The sequence below is a fragment of the Bicyclus anynana genome, chromosome 27 (genome assembly GCF_947172395.1).
Source record: "Bicyclus anynana chromosome 27, ilBicAnyn1.1, whole genome shotgun sequence".
NCBI classification, from domain to species: domain Eukaryota; kingdom Metazoa; phylum Arthropoda; class Insecta; order Lepidoptera; family Nymphalidae; genus Bicyclus; species Bicyclus anynana.
In genome coordinates, this window is record NC_069109.1 from 3,176,864 (window position 1) to 3,199,989 (window position 23,126).

Below are 23,126 nucleotides of genomic sequence, written 5' to 3' on the forward strand. Positions count from 1 at the left end.
TATACTCGAGTGAGTCTCAAATGAAAGCGCACTGAAAGAGAATATTGATGACTTGTGATAATGATTAATAATTTCATGACCTTCGAGGGTTTTTCAAAATTTTCAATTTTATGATATTAGGTTCTAGTAACATTTTTAAGCTAACTTGTCTATACTAATTTTATAAAAAGGAAAGATTTGATTGTTTGTTTGTTTGCATTAAATAGCCTAAAAGTACTGAACCGATTTGAAAAATTCTTTCACTGTTGGAAAGCTACACTATCCCTGAGTGCTATAGGCTATATTTTATCCCCATATTCCTGCGGGAACGGGAACCACGCGGGTTAAACCGCGCGGCGTCAGCAATTAATATTAAAAAGAAGTAAAGTTTATGGTATTGTAGGGGGTATAAATCTCAGGATATACGGAACCGATTTCGAAAATAATTTTACCACTAGAAAGCCACGTTCTTTGTGAGTGTCATAAGCTATATTTTATCCCCGTATGCTCACGGGAACGGAAACTACGCGGGTGAAACTGCAGGGTTTCAGGTAGTTTTTTTTATTTTTTTTTATTCATTACAAGTTAACCCTTGACAACAATCTTACCTGATGGTAAGTGATGATGCAGTATAAGATGGAAGCGGGCTAACTTGTTAGGAGGAGGATGAAAATCCACACCCCTTACGGTTTCTACACGACATCGTGCCGGAACGCTAAATCGCTTGGCGGTACGTCTTTGTCGGTAGGGTGGTAACTAGCCACGGCCGAAGCCTCCCACCAGCCAGACCTGGACCAATTAAGAAAATCTCAATCTGCCCAGCTGGGGATCGAACCCAGGACCTCCGTCATGTAAATCCTACGCGCATACCACTGCGCCACGGAGGCCGTCGAACTAGTAGTTGTAAATTATTACCTTTAAGACAATGTAGGAGTCGCCACTGTAAAAATTTCCATACTGGTTGCGAGGAACTGCAACCGGCTCAAAGTCCTGCAACCAAAAAATCACAACCCATAATATCTATAGTGTTAGTCGTGATAGCCCAGTGGATATGACCTCTGCCTTCAATTCGGAGGGTGTAACTTCGAATCCGGTCCGGGGTATGCATCTCCAACTTATCAGTTATGTGCATTTTAAGAAATTAAATATCACGTGTCTCAAACGGTGAAGAAACATCGTGAGGAAACCTGCATACCAGAGAATTTCTTAATTCTATACGCGTGTGAAGTCTGCTAATCCGCATTGGGCCAGCGTGGTGGACTATTAGCCTAACCCTTCTCGTTCAGAGAGGAGACTCATGCTTAATAGTGAGCCGTAATGTAATGAGTAATTACAGACTCAACAACTCGGTGATAAAGGGGTCAGACTCATCACCAAGAGGTGGCGGTTCGATCCCTGCTAGCTAGACTAATTAAGAAAATTCTCATGCAGGTTTCCTCACGATGTTTTTCCTTCACCGATTGAGACACGTGATATTTAATTTCTTAAAATGCTCACAACTGAAAAGTTGGAGGTGCATGTCCCAGACCGGATTCGAACCCACGTTCTCCGAATCGAAAGCAGAGCTATCCACTGGGCTATCACATCACTCAACGAAGTATATAAATAATGGAAAAAAATATAAAACGCTATAGTTGCCCTAACGATTTTTGAAAGTTCCCCTCGATTTCTCCAGGATCCCATCATCAGATCCTGACATGATTACTATAGGACCGACTGGAAAGCATACCCTCTCAAACGAAAAAATTTTTTTTTAATCGGTTCAGGCGTCTTCGAGTAATCGGTGAATATACATAAAAAAACTGACGCATACAGTATACAGTTGAATATCTAATTCTAAATATACTCACTCTGACCGCAGATACATCACCCGGACAGATAAACCGTCCCAGAGAATTTATGTTTTTGGCGAGATCAAAGTTATTTTTACGCCTACGATGCGAATGATATCCTGCCTTAGGGTTGTCAGTTTGCATTCAAATAGTAGATTGTTATACAAGGGGATAAAAAGACCCATTATATACGAGGTATTTTTAGGCCGCTAAATAGAAACCGAGTTTATAATGGGATTAGCCCCACGTGTTACATTCTGCTTTTCACTACGATTGCGAGAAAATAAAATAGTTTAGTACAATATTCTATGATTTATTTAAATTGAAAATTAAATGTACAGTCTACAATTTTGGATATTATGGGAGATGCTTTTGTGGAGTGGACTGGTAATGTGACAGCGTTTTTGAGCAAGAGTAGTGAAACTGTATATTTTAATCACATAGAAACCAGAGAGAGTCTTTACAAACTGCGTGCTGAAGCTGGTGCAACCCATAAAAAAAAAACAAAAGTCACGCGTCTCCTTGAAATCGGCATATACAAACTTTTTTCATAATTTGTATTTCAAAATTTAACACTAACAACAATTACGTAAATTAATATAATAATCAATAATAACAAATAAAAACGTACTCTATCTTATTTCTTTAGTTTTTGTGAACAGTTTTTAAAATATTTAAAACATAAGACGCCATTTTTCTTGAATAATATTGAAAATTACTGATGCGACGGTTCGTATCGTACTGACAAGAGAACGTATTCGTTTTTGAATTTCGTATCCGTGACTTCGTTCACTTTTTTATTGAGAAAGAATAAAATAAGAAACTTAAGCTAACTTATCTTAATAATGAGCAACATAATACTTTTTATCCCGGAAAAATCCATGGCTCCTCTAAATGAATTTACGTGGTCAAAGTTGCAAGAGGTCTTTAGTACCAAACATAGATACAAAACATTTTCAGTTTTTTTTTCACATACAAAATAAAAAATACCCTTTTGACAACCCTAATCTCTTACGTAAACAGTTCTACTGTATTATAAACATTTCAGCTCATAACACAAACACAAATCTTCAGCAAATCTATCAGCAACTAAGCAAGAGAAAACATAATGAAATTGAATAATTACTTGCTAGGAAACATTTATTAACAGGAATATGATAAATTTTCTTGGAAAATTATTTATTTTTTTCTTGAATAGTCGTCATCTAGTAATTCATCGTCACCCACTATGTCTATTCATCTCGTGTACTAGAGGGCCACTGTTAAGTTCGACCATGTGGAATGTGTTTTTTTAACCGACTTTAAAAAAGGAGTGTTTGTTACCTCGTTCGTCATTTATTTATCAATTTTGAAACTCTGTTTTTGTTTAAAGGTGTATACTTCCAGATATCCTATCCATAAAAATGAAATAGAATGACATCTATTTCATTTTCATGAATGTTATCGCCGTTTAGTGTTGGAAATAATAGTCTGTGACGGATATGACGTCGCTCGATCTCGTGTTGGGTGTTGGCTTCAGTGTGCTCGTGGCGTTCGAACCGTCCACATCTATTGTTGTGTAATTCTTTATGGGTTACTTGGAATAGGCGGGGAGAGTGACTTGAGTGGAAAAGGGGAGTGTTTGATATGAGTAAAAGACGCCTTTAACCCTACACACATCGTTCGCAAGTACGTGACTTCACTCAAGGTCATTCTCTTCCATTCTAGGATCTTATTTTGGTTACAGTTTGATTTGTTAATTAAGTTGTCCTGACAAGTGTTGTGAATCATAACCTTTGTTCGACATTAGTTTTCTTATATTTGTAATCACCTTTTGAGTCCTATAATATGAAAATCTGTTCAGTAGTAATTTTGTGTTTTACACTTCAAAATAACTGAAAAATGTCATTGAAGTGGGTTCCATTGGCTTCGTCCGCATGAAAATTGGTCTAAGCTTTCAACTCCTGTTTCACCCCCTTCTCTATATATTATCACATGTTTTTTAAATAACACCTACCTGCTAAATTTCATGTTTGTAGCATAAACAATGAAGGACTTTTATACAAACTTGCGAAAGCCTTTAGTCCTTCTTAATCCGGCACTATCGCAAAATTATATACTCACTAACTATACTACCTCCCTGCCAAATTTCATCTTTGTGCATCAAGCGGTTTTCGAGATTTCGTGAAGACTTTAGTACCAAATATAGACACAAAATATTTTCAGTTTTTTTTTCACATAGAAAATACAAAATACCCTTTTGACAACCCTAATCTCTTACGTAAACAGTTCGACTGTATTATACACATTTCAGCTCATAACACAAACACAAATCTTTAGCAAATCTATCAGCATCTAAGCAAGAGAAAACATAATGAAATTGATTTATTGCTATCTTTATAATGCTTTTATGAAGTAATTAACTGAAAAACGTTTTATGTTCTTGGATACTTAATTTATTTTCTTGAATTGGGAATCAGTGGGTAGTCTTTATTACCCGACTGCAAGAAGGGTTATGGTTTTTGCGCGTATCATCACCATCATCAACATCATCATATCAGCCGATGGAGTCCACTGCAGGTAACAGGCCTTTTGTAGGCACATCCAAACATCACACCACCTGCATCCAGCGAATGTCTGCGACTCGATTGATGTCGTCAGTCCACCTGGTGCGGGGTCGCCACCCCAACGGCCATTGGCTTTTCGAACTATGTGCCCCGCCCATTGCCACTTCAGCTTCGCAACTCGTTGAGCTATGTCGGTGACTTTGGTTCTTCTGCGGATCTCCTCATTTCTGATTCGATCACGCAGAGATACTCCTAACATAGCTCGTTCCATCGCCCGTTGTGTGACTCTGAGCCTTCTTATTTCAAGTATCTTGTGTGTGTGTATTATTATTATTCATAACTTCCATATTATTATTATTACCTCATATCTTCCAAACCGTTGAACGGATTTACGTAATTAAGATGTTGTTAGATTCGTCTTAGTATAGGTGAATTTAAAAAAAACCAACACGATTGTGAGACGCTATAGACTCGAGGTAAAAAGTGTTTTTTTTTTCGAATATTGCGATATGGGTATCAAATTCAAAGACTTATCAAAAGTATTTCAAAATGTTCATATTAAAAAAAACCTACAATTAGAAAAACGTAATTTATTAATTACTATACAAAATACCCGAGGCGGATGACTAGGTCAGACAGTCGGGTTTTTTTTATTTATTTTTTTATTATTTACTTGTTATTCTATAAGTTAGCCCCCTTGACTGCAATCTCACCTGATGTTCTTTCTGTCTTCGGCTGTGGCTACTGGCTAGTTACCACCCTACCGACAAAGAAGTACTGCCAAGCGATTAATCTAATCTAATACATCTATACTTATAATTAAACTGGTCGAATTCTATACAGTTATTCGCAATTTGAGATTTTACTTATACCATTTGTAACAACAAACGCTACCGTAGCATAGAATACTACTAGCGCCATCTAGAATCTATACTTACAATACGAATTCTGTACTTTTTGGTATATTCTGTACATAAAAGATATTTTGAAATTTTTTGTTGAGGGACATTATATAATCGATACTGAAGCTAAAAATATTTTTTTTCGATTTTTTGTCTGTCTGTCTGTCCGTGTTTTTTGTTATTCGGGCATCACGCTGAATCTACTGAATGTATTCAAATTAAACTCGGCACGGTTTAGGACCATAATACGGAGAAGGTTATAGGATACCTTTTATTGCGAAAATAAAACAAGAAGGGGATGAAATAGGGGTTGAAACTTTGTATGGAAAGTCCTTCAATTTTAGAATTTTAAAAATTTGTTCATAAATCATAAAATAAATACGAAATATAATGGAATTCAAGCATTTTTAAAATTCAAATTCTAAAGTGGTGAAATAGGGCTTGAAAGTTTACATAGATTTCTACGCGGACGAAGTCGCGGGCGTCCGCTAGTAAATAATAATTATTATTATTGTATTTAAATTCTTATCACAAATCAATAGTAATTACTTAGTTACTGATAAGCACTCGTTAGTTTGTTGTATGATAAAATACAAGTACCCACAATAGACTCATTATCAACCCATGTTCGGCTCACTGCTGAGCTCGAGTCTCCTCTCAGAATGAGAGGGGTTAGGCCAATAGTCCACCACGCTGGCCCAATGCGGATTAGCAGACTTCACACACGCAGAGAATTAAGAAAATTCTCTGGTATGCAGGTTTCCTCACGATGTTTTTCCTTTTGAGACTCGTTGTTATCGCCGCGTTGCAACGACTTGCGGTACGGTCGGCTTCAGTGTGCTCGTGGCGTTCGAGCCGTCCACATCTCTTGTTGTGTAATTCTTTATGGGTTACTTGGGATAGGCGGGGAGAGTGACTTGAGTGGAAAAGAGGAGTGTTTGTTAACAGTCAAAGGCGCCTTTAACCCTACACACGTCGTTCACAAGTGCGTGACTTCACTCAAGGTCATTCTCTGCTATTCTAGGGTCTTATTTTGGTTACAGTTATTTGTTAATTAAGTTGTCCTGACCAATGTTGTGAATCATAACCTTTGTTCGACATTAGTTTCTTATTTTAGTAATAACTTTTGAGTCTGCCAAAAACGTGATATTTAATTTCTTAAAATGCACACAACTGAAAAGTTGGAGGTGCATGCCCCGGACCGGACTCGAACCCACACCCTCCGGAATCGGATGCAGAGGTCAAATCCACTGGGTTATCACAGCACTTTTTGGTTGGTAAGGGAATATTTATTTTTTTAAATTAGCTTTATCACAGCGTGATAATGTCGCTCCGTAATTCAATTTACATTTAAAACTATAATTAACTAAACACAATTACAAATACATCCAAAATAAATGTACTGTTCATTCTATATGCATAAACTAGCGTTGCGTCGTCCGCGTGGAATTTAGTTTATCCCAAACCCTTGGGAACCACGGATTTTTCCGGGATAAAAAGTAGCCTATGGTTTAATCCATGCTATAATATATCTCAATACCAAATTTCAGCTAATTCGGTTCAGTAGTCGAGGCGTGAAAGAGTAACAAACATTCATATCATCAAAATCAACAGTTTTCGCAAATCTCCGTAATCTATGGTTTTTTCGGCATAAAAAGTAGCCTATGTGTTAATCCAGAGTAAAATCTATTTCCATTCCAAATTTTAGCTAAATCGCTTCAGTATTAGCGGCGTTAAAGAGTAACAAACATCCAAACATCCATACAAACTTTCGGGTTTATAATATTAGTAGAAGTAATATTATAATGGGACAAGATTTGATTGTTTGTTTTCATTGAATAGGCTCTGAAACTACTACTACTAAATTTAAAAAAATCTTTCACTGTTGGGAAGCTATACAATCCCCGGGTACTATAGGCTATATTTTATCCCCGTATTCCTACGGGAACGGGAACCACGCGGGTTTCTGCTAGTTAGTTAATAAAGTCCACACCATCTTAAGGATTGCTCACGAGGTCAGGGGCATGCACCTCCAACTTTTCGTTGTGTGTATTTAAGAAATTAATCACGTGTCTCAAACGGTGAAGGATAAACATCGTGAGGAAACCTGCATATCAGAGAATTTTCTTAATTCTCTGCGTGTGTGAAGTCTGCCAATCCGCATTGGGCCAGCGTGGTGGACTATTACCCTAACCTTTAACTCTTAGAGGAGAATTGTGCTCAACAGTGAGAATGGTTGATGTTGAAACTCCTAAGTTAAGAACAAACTCCATTGTTACACTCTTATATAACATTACACGCGGAAATGATTAAGATAATGTTATATAAATAACAAATAAACAATTTAGTGTAAGTAGGTACTTAAGTGTCATCATTAAAGTAGGTACATAATGTACAAATAGTAAATAGTAATTAAATTGTACAAAATAAATAATATCAATTGGCTTTGCTATGTAGGGGCAAGGGGGAAAATACCCCGGGCGGAGCAATAGCAAAACGCCAAGATTTTGTCGATTAAAAATTTTAATTAAAAAAAATACAACCGACTTCAAAATCTAAAAATGTACCCACAAAAAATAACATCAAAATAATCTACCTGCTGATCAGTATGAAGGCGGTGCTAAGCCGATCAATTTCTCCAGGATTCTATCATCAGATCTTGACATGATGGCAATGGGACCAAATGGAGACTACCATTTCAAACAAAAAAAGAATTTTTGAAATCGGTCCAGGCGTCTTTGAGTAATCGGTGTACATACATAAAAAAAAAATACCGACCGAATTGAGAACCTCCTCCTTTTTGAAGTCGGTTAAAAATAAAAAAATGGACAATTCAATTGTACGCCTCGTAAAACTCTAGAGATTAAAAAAATAATAATAGTAATAATAAAATAAAAAAAACTCATAATCTAGTACCTACATAAAATATAGCTGACGCCGCGCCGTTTTACCCGCGTGGTTCCCGTTTCCGTAGGGATACGTGGACAATAATATATAGCCTATAGCATTTCTCGATAAATGGGCTATCTAACACTGAAAGAATTTTTCAAATCGGACCAGTAGTTCCTGAGATTAGCGCGTTCAATCAAACAAACTCTTCAGCTTTATATATTAGTATAGAAAGTATCGATGGCTCATCTGAAATTTTATAAAAAAATTTAACTATGTTGAATATTCTGATTTTTATTATTGTTGTTAACAAAATTACAAAACTTGTAATTTTAAGGGGAATTTCCACCGGCCCATACAACGTCGGCGCCGGTAACCCAGATATACACCCGTATAAAAGTTTGTGGAGATGATCATCTGATTTTATAGGTTTTTTATTGATTATTATTCTATTATAACTTGACGGCCGCGTGGCGCAGTGGGTAGTGACCCTGCTTTCTGCATCCACGGTCGTGGGTTCGATTCCCACAACTGGAAAATGTTTGTGTGATAAGCATGGGTGTTTTCCAGTGTCTGTGTGTATTTATACATTATATATAGCTTGTGTTATGGGTGCTAAGATAGTTGATATTATAATATTCATATAATTGTATATGAATATTATAATATCAACTATTTTAGCACCCATAACACAAGCTACTCTGTATGCTTACTTTGGGGCTAGATAGTGATGTGTATTGTTTAAGTATATTTATTATTTATAATATTAATTTGTGTAATTGTTGTTGGTAAAATATATGATAAAAGTTTGTGTATGGTAGATAGCAACATTATGCGGATATTAGGAAAACGCACGCGTGACGTTTGTTTATGGGTGTCACCGGCTTCACTACACGGCTTATAAAGATTCTTTCTGTATCATTCTCTGTTCTGTGTTTATCACCAAGAAGCATATAACAACAGTAGCGGACGCCCATGACTTCGTACGCGTGAAACTCCGTTTTTCACAAATCCTGCGGGAACCATTCATTTTTCGATATAAAAAGTAGCCTATATGGAGAACAACACGAGCAGAGAACGGGGAGTGTTGATCGATCGTCAAGGAATTCCTTAACCCTACATCCTGTAGTCACAAGTCCGGGACTCTGCTCGGAGTTCTTCTCTCTACCACGCGATGGACCCGGCACCCGGTGAATCCATGGAATGCTAAGATATTTCGTCTCTACATAACCTCTACTATGTTTCAGTGAACGTCGCGTTAAAATCGGTTCAGCCGTTCCAGAGATTAGCATTGATAAACAGAAAGACAGACAGACAAAAATTTAAAAAAAGCCAGATTGTGTTTACCTCAACTCGCCATATTTCAATTCCTTCCTTCTTTCCCGAGTTGGCAAATGCAGGGTGTACTTCAGGCATTTCTTCCTGCGAACAAAAACAAACATTTTTAACTCGTTCGCTTCGTACGAGGTCAATTGACCTTGTACGTCTAGCTTGTTCAAGAGTTACGAGGTCGATGGACCTCGTACCACACCAGAGGAAAGTATAGAAAAATCAATGCCGCAGCGAAAGTGTTAACTCACGAAACAATAAAAAATAAGGTTTAGAAATTTTAACCCGACTATGTAAATAGGGGTCTAAAAAGAACGAATAAAATTATATAATAAACAATATTTAAATATTTATAATTTTTTTATTAAAAAAAAGTTATTATGACATTCAAGATTAATTTATGGACATGGACATTTTGTAACTTATTATTGAGTAAGTGTGACATTGTATTAATTAAGTTTTTTTTTGTTCTTTGTTCAAATGTATTTGATTATTTAAGATAAGATAATTATTTAAATAAATTTTTTGACGGCCTCCGTGGCGCAGTGGTATGCGCGGTGGATTTACAAGTCGGAGGTCCTGGGTTCGATTCCCGGCTGGGATTCCTGGTCTGGCTGGTGGGAGGCTTCGGCCGTGGCTAGTTACCACCCTATCGGCAAAGACGTACCGTCAAGCGATTTAGCGTTCCGGTACGATGCCGTGTAGAAACCGAAAGGGGTGTGGATTTTCATCCTCCTCCTAACAAGTTAGCCCGCTTCCATCTTAGACTGCATCATCACTTACCATCAGGTGAGATTGTAGTCAAGGGCTAACTTGTAAAGAATAAAAGAAAAAAAAAATAATTCATACACCAGTTATGGTAAAATGTATAAAGGCTCAATTCTATAAATGTACCATCATGTTAAACCTACATTTTCATGAATAAAATATCATTCATTCATTCATTTATATCATTCATTCAACGAAACAAGAAAATACAAGATAATATACAATGATCTTTTTAACATAAAAATTAAACAGACTTCAAAGGCGTATTTCGGAGATTTTGATTTAAACAAAATCAAAAAAAATCAAAAATCATTTATTTCAAGTAGGCTCAGTTTACAAGCACTTTTGACACGTCAGTTGACTATTTGTAAAGATTCTACCACCGGTTCGGAAGGCAGGTTCTGCTGAGAAGATACCGGCAAGAAACTCAACAGTTGCTCTTTTGAAAAAGTCATACAGTATTATAATTTACAATTGATAACAATTACTGTCTACATTTCTTATAGTTTTACTTCCTGTGTGAAGGTGGAAGCTGATCCAACGGCCTCCAAGCATCTTTATCATTTATTCAACCAATTCTCATGAAAATGAAATGGGACCAATCTTAAAGTTTACTCTTACAAACAAAAAAATAATTTTCAAAATTGGTTAATAAATGATGAAGTTATTAGGTAACAAACATTAAAAAAATTTTGAAAATTATTTTTTTGTTAAAAACAAAAAAAACATGCGCGTCAAATTCAGAATCTAGGAGTAGTTTCTGAATTCGACGCGCATGTTTTTTTTGTTTGTTTTTTTTGAAGTCGGTTAAAAATAGTTAAACTCTCTAGTAACCCCTTAACTGTTTTATCAATTATTTTACAGTAATTCGTGATATTGTAGGTTTGTGCAATTTTTTTTATATAAAAAAGACAACTTACATTTTCACCCATTTTTCGCTCAAATTCTTACCACAACTCTCTAGTAACTAATTAACTGTTTTATCAATTAATTTTACAGTAATTTAGCAGAAAGTACTTAGTAAAGTATATAAAAAGACGTTTAATATGTCGTATGACCGTCCACTATGGGATACAAGAGGGTATTGTGCAAATACTTAACCGATAATATACTATGCAAACAGATAATGACACTTAAAGGCTTAAGGCGGTTGCAGATTAGCGTTGCCAGACGCCCCGATTTTGGCGGGACGTCCCGATTTTAAATCAAAATTAAAAATGTCGCGCGCGGGACTGACTCAGTCCCGCTTTTGGGGAATATTTTTTTGTTTTTTCAGTATACGAATAAGACTTAACTAATATTATAAAGCTAAGAGTTTGTTTGTTTGATTGAACGCGCTAATCTCAGGAACTACTGGTCCGATTTGAAAAATTATTTCAGTGTTAGATAGCCCATTGATCGAGGAAGGCTATAGGTTATATATTATCCCCGTATTCCTACGGAAACGGGAACCACGAGGGCGAAACCGCGCGGCGTCATATAGTTTCTAATAAACGTGAAAACTGGAACCACGCCGTCAGCTAGTTTCTAATATTCGTGTGCCTTTACATCTGTTTGCCTATTAGTCACAGCTGACGTCGCGTGACTGACAGACTATGAGAATTGGCTTTTATGTTAATAGTACAAGATCCGGCATAAGAAATATACCCTCGTCTGGATAAGAGAAAAATGATTTAAAATATTCACATTGACACATAGGTTGCCAGGTAAATTCTGGCCGAACAGTATTTAGTGATTATTATTTTTTTTAATTTATTTAATCTAAAATAATTAATAAATATTTAATCTAAAATTTATAAAACAGTTAAATCCTCCAACGATGCTAAATTACTACAAGATGATTTAAACAGTATAATTAGATGGTGTGATAACAACCACATGACTCTTAACACGTTAAATGATGTTGGTGATGGTGATGTCATGTCTTTCGCAAGATAGAGGATCCCTGAAAAACGCCCCATACAAAATGGTACGATTTAATGACGTCATAAGTCATAATGATCGTTAGATTTGAATGGGCGATCAAACAAAATTACTAATATCTCTGTTATTTGTGCGTTTATGTTTATAGTTCAAATATTAAAAAATGTCACATTTAATGTAAGGAAGCTAAAACTGTATGAATTTTCATCTAATTACGATAAAAGATTTTAAATAGATTTATAATCTTATTTATTTTGCAATTATCCAGTCAATCTTTGCTTTTTACGTATAAATTAGTTAACATTGACCTTATTTACACGAATGTATCATAAAAATCAATATATTCATACCTAGTCATCATCCCTATTTTCCAATAAGAACCATTCTTTGCGACGACCCATAAATAACCTTCGATTTTCTTAATAAATTATGAGTAGCTCTATTGTGAGTGATGGTGCCATCAATTCCCCCCCCCCCTCTTTCCCCCATAGTTTGAAACCCAATACCATTAAAGACGATCAATATTGGACAGGGGTTGGAAACCTTTTTATTCCGGTTATACTATGAAGACATACGTCTTCGTTACGAAGACATTATGAAAATCGTCGTCTTTATCCATACGCCATCACTCGCTGCGGTACGAGGTCAATTGACCTCGTACGTCTAGCGTTTTCTAGGGCTACGGGGTTGATTGACCTCGTACCACATTAACTTCTAGTATGAGGTCAAAAAACCTCGTACCGCTCCAGAGGAAAGTACAGAAAAATCTGTGCCACAGAAAATGTGTTAATATATTAAATTAAATAACCTTAGAGATAAGTTGTGAAATTAGCAGTTTTCTTTTAATTTTTAACTAATTCCTTGTTTTTATTGTTGCTTTTTTTCTCCTTCTCTGTTTATTAATTTGTGTAAATTTATGTGAATTACTTTTTTAATTTAGTCATTAAAAATTGAATTATTATGTATTTTTGTATATCACGTTATAATTCTTATTGTATATTTGTTAATATATTATTGTTTATAGTTTATTTGTTAGCACTACTATTATTACTACTTTTTACTATTCTTGTACGCTCAAACTGAAATGTACTAGCCTGTAAGTTTCACATAAGTGATTGAGTCAATTCTTAGTGAAATAATAAATATTTTAAACCCAAAAAAAATCTTATTTTTTTAATTACTTCATAAGTAAAGTTAAAGTTAATAAGTAAAGTTTAATATTAAGTAAAGTTATATGTCTTTTAATACCCTAGCTAGTAAGCTTTTTAATTCTGTATACATATAATGCATCGCGGTAGAAACAAGAAATGTAAAAAAAAAAAAATTGCCTTTTTTTTATTCTTTACAAGTTAGCCCTTGACTACAATCTCACCTGATGGTAAGTTATGATGCAATCTAAGATGGAAGCGAGCTAACTTGTTAGGAGGAGGATGAAATCCACACCCCTTTCGGTTTCTACACGGTATCGTACCGGAACGCTTTGCTTTCATAGAGAAATGATATATTGTAAATACCTAATTAATTAATATTTATATTATTAGGTACTTTATTATAAATTTATTATTTAATTGTTTCTTGTATATCTGTGTATTAAATAGGTGTATAACCTGAAATAAAGAATTATTATTATTATTATTATATTGTTGTTTTTATTTTATTCTTTACAAGTTAGCCCTTGACTACAATCTCACCTGATGGTAAGTGATGATGCAGTCTAAGATGGAATCGGGCTAACTTGTTAGGAGGAGGATGAAATCTACACCCCTTCCGGTTTCTACACGACGTCGTACCGGAACGCTAAATCGCTTGGCGGTACGTCTTTGTCGGTAAAGTGGTAACGACGGCCAAAGCCTCCCACCAGCCAGACCTAGACCAATTAAGATTACCTCAGTCGGTCCAGCCTGGATCGAACCCAGGACCTCCGTCTCGTAAGTCCACTGCGCATACCACTGCGCCACGGAGGCCGTCAAGATATTATGAAAATCGTCGTCTTTATCCATCCATTATCAACCCATATTCGGCTCACTATTGAGCCCGAGTTTCCTCTCAGAAGGGGGGTTAGACCTGAGTCCACCACGCTGACCCAATGCGGATCGGCAGACTTCACACACGTATAGAATTAAGAAAATTTGTTGTTTTTGTGTTTTTCCTTCCTTTTTCCTTCACCGTTTGAGACATGTGATATTTAATTTCTTAAAATGCACATAACATTAGTATGGATTTGTATGGATAATGTAATCCATACAAATCCATACTAATATTATAAATAAAGAGATACCCCTTTTTATTACCAAAACACACCCCCCCCCCCCCCTACAATACCACAAACTTTACGTTTGAGGTATTGTAAGGAGGTAATCTCTGGATTCACGAAACCGATTTGGAAAATTCTTTTACCACAAAAAAGCTACGTTATTGGTGATTATCAGAGGTTATATTTTATCCGTGCCGTGAATGCCGTGATAGCCCAGTGGATATGACCTCTGCCTCCGATTCCGGAGGATGTAGGTTCGAATCCGGGGCATGCACCTCCAAATGAGTTGCGTGCATTTTAAGAAATTAAATATCACGTGTCTCAATCGGTGAAGGAAAACATCGTGAGGAAACCTGCATACCAGAGAATTTTCTTAAGTCGCGTGCGTGTGAAGTCTGCCAATCCGCATTGGGCCAACATGGTGGACTATTGGCCCCTCGCATTCTGAGAGGAGACTCGAGCTCAGCAGTGAGCCGAAAATGGGTTGATAACATACATACAACATATTTTTATCCCCGTATTCTCACAAGAACGGGAACTACACGGCTTAAACTAAAGGCTATCTTCCAGTAAATATTAAATGGGTGTGCTTCATAAAAGCCTAGGAGTAACGCATGTCAAGGTCGTCATGGGACGCTATGGGGTGACTATACATAGATATCTATTTGGGCAGGGCCGTCTCCATGGTAACCAAGGCCGATGACGTCATAGACGCCATAGGGGACATATCTAAATTACTTAAACGAGCAATTATGACATAGCCACCATGTAGTTTACATTTTGCCTAGCTCTAGTAAAAATATAGAAGACTAGCGACTTCGTCAGCGTGGAAATCAATGTAAACTTTGAAGCTCTATTTCACCACTTTAGGGGTTGAATTTTACAAATTCTTGAATTGCATTATATTTCGTATTTTTTTAATGATTTATGAACAAATTTTTAAAACTGTAACTCTAAAAATGAAGGACTTTCCATACAAACTTCAACCCCTATTTCACCTGATCTATTTTTATTTTAGGGTCAAAAAATACCCTATGTTTTGCTCCAAGGTCTCATTTACCATTTTCCCAAAATTCATCTTGATCGATTCAGCCGTTTAGCCATGAAAAGGTAACAGACTTACATTTGCATTTATAATATTAGTATGGATGTTCTCAGACAAATTATAAAAGGACTTGGACTCACTCGATCAACGATCTAACGCGTTTATAAAAAGTGTTGCTATAGAATCGATGTTTCATTGTTGACTTACTTTCGCATCGATCTATATCTATACTTATAATAAAACTGGCCGAATTGTATACATTTATTCGCAATTTGAGATTTTACTTATACCATTTGTAACACAAAACGTTAGCTTGGCAAAGAGTACTACTAGCGCCATCTAGAATCTATGCTTATAATACGAATTCTGTACATTGAACATATTTTGAAAATTTTTATTGGGGGGGGGGGGCATTATATAATCAATACTGAAGCTAAAAATATTTTTTTCTCGATTTTTTGTCTGTCTGTCTATCTGTCCGTGCTTTTTTGTTATTCGGGCATCACGCTGAAAGTACTGAATGAATTCAATTGAAACTTGGCACGGTTTAAAACCACAATACGGAGAAGGTTATAGGATACTTTTTATTGCGAAAATTAAATAAAAAGGGGGTGAAATATGGGTTGAAAGTTTCTATGGAAAGTCCTTCATTTTTAGAGTAAAAAATAATGAAAAAAATACTAAATATAATGGGATGCTAAAGTGGTGAAATAGGGCTTGAAAGTTTACATTGATTTCCACGCGGACGAAGTCGCGGGCGTCCGCTAGTTTATAATAATAGTATGCATGAGGAAGGTCTTACCATGACAGACTTAATCCACTAGGAAAATATAAACAAATAACTATCTAAACACTTACAAATATCTTATTGTTCGTGTGTTTCCTGTTACAGATGGATCACAACTGAACTGAGTACATATTGGCTGGAATAACAAATTACTTTAATAGAGGCAAGAATTCGTGGCAGTTACGGACATAAAACGTGGGAATAGCTGCGACTATGTCTATGTCTCGCTTTTAGGTCTAACGGGAGACGTCAGTGCTCGGTGATTTAACAATTGCCAGAAAAGCAAATCTTTTTTTTTTTTATTCTTTACAAGTTAGCCCTTGATTACAATCTCACCTGATGGTAAGTGACGATGCAATCTAAGATGGAAGCGGCCTAACTTGTTAGGAGGAGGACGAAAATCCACACCCCTTTCGGTTTCTACACGACATCGTACCGGAACGCTAAATCGCTTGGCGGTACGTTTTTGTCGGTAGGGTGGTAACTAGTCACGGCCAAAGCCTCCCACCAGCTAGACCTGGACCAATTAAGAAAACCTCAATCGGCCCAGCTGGGAATCGAACCCAGGACCTCCGTCTTGTAAATCTACCGCGCTCACCACTGCGCCACGGAGGTCGTCAAAAATCGTTCATTAACATAATCATAATCATATGTAAATGGAACTAAATTGTCTTAAATACTAATTAAGACAAGATTAGGTAATACAAAACATATAATTTTACTTACAGGTAGCCATATCGTTCACAAAGAATATGTTGTACTAAATTAAAATTAATAGTTGAAAAAACTAAAAAAATAAAAAATTAAGTTACATAAATTTGCGATACATAAAGAAGAAAAAAAGAAAAAAGGAAATTGTTCACTATATTGACAGAATCAACAATTACAAATGGTTCATCAACGTAATGCACCTGGTATTTCTGATTTGTTTTTAAAGGCCTAAGGGAAACGTTAATGAAGTACCGTGTATCTTACGATGTTTTTGATTGAGTTAAAACAAACACACTCTTCAGCTTTATAACAAGACTAACGGACGCCCGCGACTTCGTCCGCGTGGAAATCAATGTAAACTTTCAAGCCCTATTTCACCACTTTAGGGGTTAAATTTAAAAAAAAATGTAATAAATTTTTAGAACTTAACTCTAAAAATGAAGGACTTTCCATACAAACTTTCAACCCCTATTTCACCCCCTTTTCATTTTATTTTAGCAATAAAAAGTATCCTATAACATTTGAATTCATTCAGTAGTTTTAGCGTGATGCCCGAATAACAAACAAAACACGGACAGACAGACAAAAAATCGAACAAAAATATTTTTAGCTTCAGTATCGATTATATAACCCCCCAAAAAAATTTTTCAAAATATCTTCAATGTACAGAATGTACAAAATGTACTGAATTCGAATTATAAGTATAGATTCTAGATGGCGCTGGCGTCCGTTATGCCACGCTAACGATTGGTGTTACAAATGGTATAAGCAAAGTCTCAAATTGCGAATAAATGTATAGAATTCGACCAATTTTATTATAAGTATAGATATAGATATAGAAGATATAGATAGATATAGAAGATATAGATATAATGTGCCATCGTACGCTCACAGTATCACATCGTGCATCATCGTGCACAGTAAATTAATTATGTTCTAGTGTTGTGCGCATCATATGCGCACAACACTAGAACATAATTAATTTACTGTGCGAACTGCCACGAACGTTTACGTGTACTATAGTACATAATTACAGTGAATGAATAACTACTGTCTTCGATTTAATACATTACTCATGGAAGAATGCTTGTATTTTGATCTTATAAGGATTGCTGAGTAATCTAATATTTCCCATGTCATTCATCATCATTTTCAACCCATATTCGGCTCACTACTGAGCTCGAGTCTCCTCTCAGAATGAGAGGGGTTAGGCCAATAGTCCACCACGCTGGCCCAATGCGGATTGGCAGGCTTCACACGCACAGAGAATTAAGAAAAATCTCTGGTATGCAGGTTGATTCACGATGTTTTCCTTCATCGTTTGAGACACGTGATATTTAATTTCCTAAAATGCACATAACTGAAAAGTTGGAGGTGCATGCCTCGGCCCGGATTCGAACCCACACTCTCCGGAATCGCAGGCAGAGGTCATATCCACTGGGCTATCACGGCTCGGCGTTTCCCATGTGAATAAAATATAGCCAGTAACACTCGGGGATATTGTAGCCTCCCAACGGTGAAAGAATTGCTTTAAATCGGTTCAGTAATTTCGGAGCCTATTCAATGCAAATAAACAATCAAATATTTCTTCTTTATAATATTAGTATAGTGACACTCACAAATAACGTAGCTTCCTTAACGTAGCTTAGTGGTAAAAAAATAAAAATCGGTTCAGTAGATCCAGAGATTATCGACAACTTGACAAAGTTTACCTCTTTGTAATCTATATTATAAACGCGAAAGTTTGTATAGGTTTGTTTGGATGTTTGTTACTCTTTAACGCCGCAACTACTGTACCGATTTGGCTGAAATTTAAAACGAAGATAGATAATATCCTGGATTAATACAGTTTCTTTTTATCCCGAAAAAATCTATAATTTTTGCGAGATATGCGAAAAACTGAATTCCACGCGATCAAAGTCGCGGGCGTCCGCTAGCAACTATATTTAAGAAGTCAGTTATTTTAAAATCTACAGACATACACTTTAATTTTATTTATATGTATTGATTGATGAACCCAAATAGAAACACACAAATATATTTATAAACACAACTCACGTGTAAACGAGCGTTTCAGACGAATCACTGTCAAGGACTGAGCTCAGACGGTGCCTCGGAGCCGGCCTTGCAGTACGGCGTGTCGCCGGCGAAACATTATTTTGTGTTTTTTGCTGTATGCTACAGCTAAACCAATGGAATCAGGTCAATTTTAATATATCCCAGATGTCTTTTTCATGTGTTTATTTTGTATTCAACAGTAATTTCTTCTACTTCGCAATAATGCACGCGTTCTAGCAAAAATATCGCTATTTTCAATATTATGTTATCGCCGCGTTGGCCGCTTTTAAATTTACATGTTTTTTTAATAAATAGTGTAGGAAAAAGTAGTCTGTGGCGGATATGACGTTTGTTGTGTGATTCTTTATGGATTACTTGGGATAGGCGGAGAGAGTGACTTGAGTGGAAAAGGGGAGTGTTTGATATCAGTCAAAGGATCTTTTAACCCTACACACATCGTTCACAAGTGCGTGACTCCATTCAAGGTCATTCTCTGCCATTCTAGGATCTTATTTTGGTTACAGTTTGATTGGTTAATTAAGTTGTCCCGACAAGTGTTGTGAATCATAACCTTTGTTCGACATTAGTTTTCTTATATTTTGTTATCACTTTTGAGTCCTATAATAAACAGTAATAGGTCGAATCTTCAGTCATGATTGTTGGGACTTCATGATTTATATATTTTGTGTTTTTTGCTTTATGCTACAGCTAAACTACAGTAATCAGGTCAATCATAATATGTTCCAGATTTCTTTTTCAGTGTTATTTTTTATACAGCAGTAATTTCTTCTACTTAACACCAATGCACGCATTCTAGCAAAAATCATGCAGTATTCCATTTTCAAATTGAAGTATAATTTTTTTTTTATATCAGTAATAGGTCGAGTCTTCAATCATGATTGTTTGGACTTCATGATTTATATATTTTGTATTTTTTGCTGTATGCTACAGCTAAACTATTTTATTTTAACGGCTTTTAGTTTATTGTAATCCGACATTTTTAGATATTAATTTGCCTTGTATATTTTGACATTTCATTGCTGCCAACTGCAGTTTTGACATATGTTATTTTAATTACATATGTTATTTTAATTAGTGAATGCTGTGATAACCTGTAATTAGCTGGACAATAACTTAGTATATTAATGTAAATTATTGACATGTGACATTGTATCAGCTGTTGGTTGTCCTTATTAAATAAATAAATAAACTACTGTAATCAGGTAAATTATAATATATCCGGTAAAGAAAGGTATAACTGAATATTCATTGTATTGGCCTCAGACTATAATAAGGTCCTGCCTCGCTAGATATTACTTTTTTTGTTAAAGTATATCTAATGCGATTATAAAAGCTGTTTATATAGAATCGCTGTATCCATTCCCAAAGTATGACTCGCTGCTGCCCGACACCGGGCTTTGATTTGATTCTTGATTTGAAAATGGATATACCGCCATTCGTCGGTCGCCAGAGCCTCGTCGGTCCATCTGCAGGGTGCACCACGAGCAGGTGAGGTTGGCAGTTGGGAAGACTAACTGGTATTAGCCTCCCCCTTACACCCCAATAGGCTGTGTCCTTAAACATAGAATCGATGTTTCAGGTAATCGTGTTGTTAAAAAGAAAGTAATAACATAAAATTGAAAATTTTGAAAAACCCCCGAAGTTCATGAAATTATTAATTACACTCTCGATCAAGTCATCAATATTCTCTTTCAGTGCGCTTTCATTTGAGACCCCACTCGAGTATATTTGCAGACATTCGGTTATTCTTCCCCACTTTCACCCCCCTTTAACTTCGTTTTTCATTAAACACGTCTAAGAACACTCGCACATAAATCACCTTTAATACAAACAGACAGACACGTAAACCTAATAACACCCCTCTTTTTGCGTCGAGGGTTAATAATACCTTTTTGTGTAGTTGGTGTTAAAAACATCAACAGAAAAACAGTCAAAATATTGACAATTTTGAATTTTCATTAGACATTTTGATTTCATTATTGCGATAAAACACACCGCTGAAAATAGAATAATGAGATCACTATTGTACGTTGATTAAAAAGTGTAAATTTTTTCATCAAGCAACGCGAGCGTCCTACGCTGTATGTTTGCCAAGAAATTAATGAGCGTATTATTCATGGCGTGATATACGTGAGATGGGTTACAAGCTCAGACCAATTATAGAAGGACCTGTATCGCACTCACAGTCACGAACAAAATTGTCTGTCATTTTCTGAGGAAAACGAGCTTAGATTTGGTATATATCTTATACTAAACTAGAAGTTTTTGCCCGTTTTTTACACAATTCAATTACACAGAAAGGTATCTTTACGGAGCTTTTTAACCGACGAACACGATTACAACTATTTAACATCGATTCTATAGAGACAGTTTTTATAATCGCATTAGATCGTTGATCATATACTTTGACAGAAAAGTAACGTCTAGCAAGGCAGGTCCTATACAATAATTGGTCTGATTTTACGAGCATAGATTTATAACACATAGATAGTGTGTAGTCGCAGAATTAAGCCGTTGTATGTGCTTCGAAATGGGAGCCCTTGACGCATCGCTACGCTGCGATAAGCACGCATGTGTGCGTATCGACGAGGGTAATTAGTTTAGCTCTTACGATGAAATCAAATACCCTCTTATTTATACAAATATTATGTATTTTTTTTACTTATTTAAGTATGGTATGTTATATTAATTAATTTAAGTTGGCATTTATCTTTATGTTATTATATTTTTATTTAGGTACGTTGCTAATATCAAGTTTTTTTTTATTAACTTTTAATTTGAAAGTATTTTGATTAGTAATTATAACTGACTGTGACGTCACCCAGGTTTCAGCGCTGAGCATTGCTCTTTTGCTGAGCTGTAAACCCTTTCTGTTTGGTGTCACAGACAGTCATACAATATCTTAGATAGGATGTACTGTTTGTGACACTAAAATGAATAAACTTATTTTCAATCTTTCTTTCTTTCACATAGCCACAGAAGTGGCTTACGTTTGGAGTCATAAATTGTTAAGTGTGCGGGTCTATAGGTTATTAGTCTAAGGTTACGATATATTTTGGAGAGGTAGGAGTTATTTATTAAAAGCTTTTATCTACTCTCGTATCGTAAAACTTCATAAAATTGATAATAAAACTTACACTCGACAAAAGTGATAACTTAAACCTGCTGACGTATGCGTGCGAGAAAGGGAAGCCAGGCAGTGTGGCGCCGTAACGCGTTACGTTACGAAGCGGTTTACCCTCTCATAAAAAGTTCTAAAACATCTGTTCATGTATTAATCGATTATAAAACATGGTTAAAACTCCCGTAATACAAGCTCGACCATATATCCAACCCATACTGGGCCCTTAGTCATGAGCTGGTTTTGCAAAGTTTCTTTCTTCTTCTTCAGTTTGGATCGTGCCGCGTTACAAGAACCAGCTCATGACTAAGGGCCCCGTATGGTTTCGAAACTATTCGGGCATACTTCGACCTTATGTCACGTCAGTTTTAGCCGTGTTTCATTATCAATTAATATGAATAACACTCACGATAGTTTAAATTCTGAAAAAACTGTTCTGTATGCTCAGTCAGTCAGTCAGTCAGCTAGTCTACTATGCTGGCGCAATGCGTATTGGTAGACTTTAAACACGTTGAATTAAGAAAATTTTCAGGTATGAAAGTTTCCATAAGATATTTTCCCTTCATCTTTGACACGTGATATTTAATTTCTTAAAATGTACTTAACTGAAAAGTTGGAGGTGCATGCCTCGAACCGGATTCGAACCTAGACCCTCTGAACCGAAAGTAGAGGCCATATGTGGATATGGGCTTTATGTTAACATAGTATATTATAATATTTAATATTTCATTGTTGTCTTTACTAATATTATAAAGAGAAAAACTTTGTTTGTATTTTTGTTTGTTTGTAATGAATAGGCTCAAAAACTACTGGACCGATTTTAAAAATTCTTTCACCATTCGAAAGCTACATTATCCACAAGTAACATAGGCTACATTTTATTTTGAAAAAAATAGGGTTCCGTAAGATATTTGGGTTTTTCGGACACTAGGTGTAAAAAATCAACCAGAAAAGTAGGGTA

At 35.8% G+C, this 23,126-nt stretch overlaps 1 protein-coding gene across 4 annotated transcripts in view; it reads right to left on the minus strand.

The window, feature by feature from the left end:
- The window catches only part of LOC112050998 (gelsolin), a 34,805-nt gene extending 15,702 nt beyond the window's left edge, over positions 1-19,103 (minus strand). Inside the window, exons 1-3 of one of the 4 annotated variants that reach the window (XM_052890064.1) lie at positions 19,024-19,103; positions 9,496-9,570; positions 895-969 (exon numbers count right to left, since the gene is read on the minus strand). In XM_052890064.1, the coding sequence (XP_052746024.1) occupies positions 895-969; positions 9,496-9,564 (144 nt within the window). In that variant the 5' untranslated portion in view covers positions 9,565-9,570; positions 19,024-19,103. Of the gene's footprint in view, positions 1-894; positions 970-9,495; positions 9,571-11,165; positions 11,304-16,325; positions 16,356-19,023 lie in introns of those variants that run through there. The other 3 variants (XM_052890065.1, XM_052890063.1, XM_052890066.1) reach the window with 3 other exon arrangements.
- Between the last annotated feature and the right edge of the window lie 4,023 nt (positions 19,104-23,126).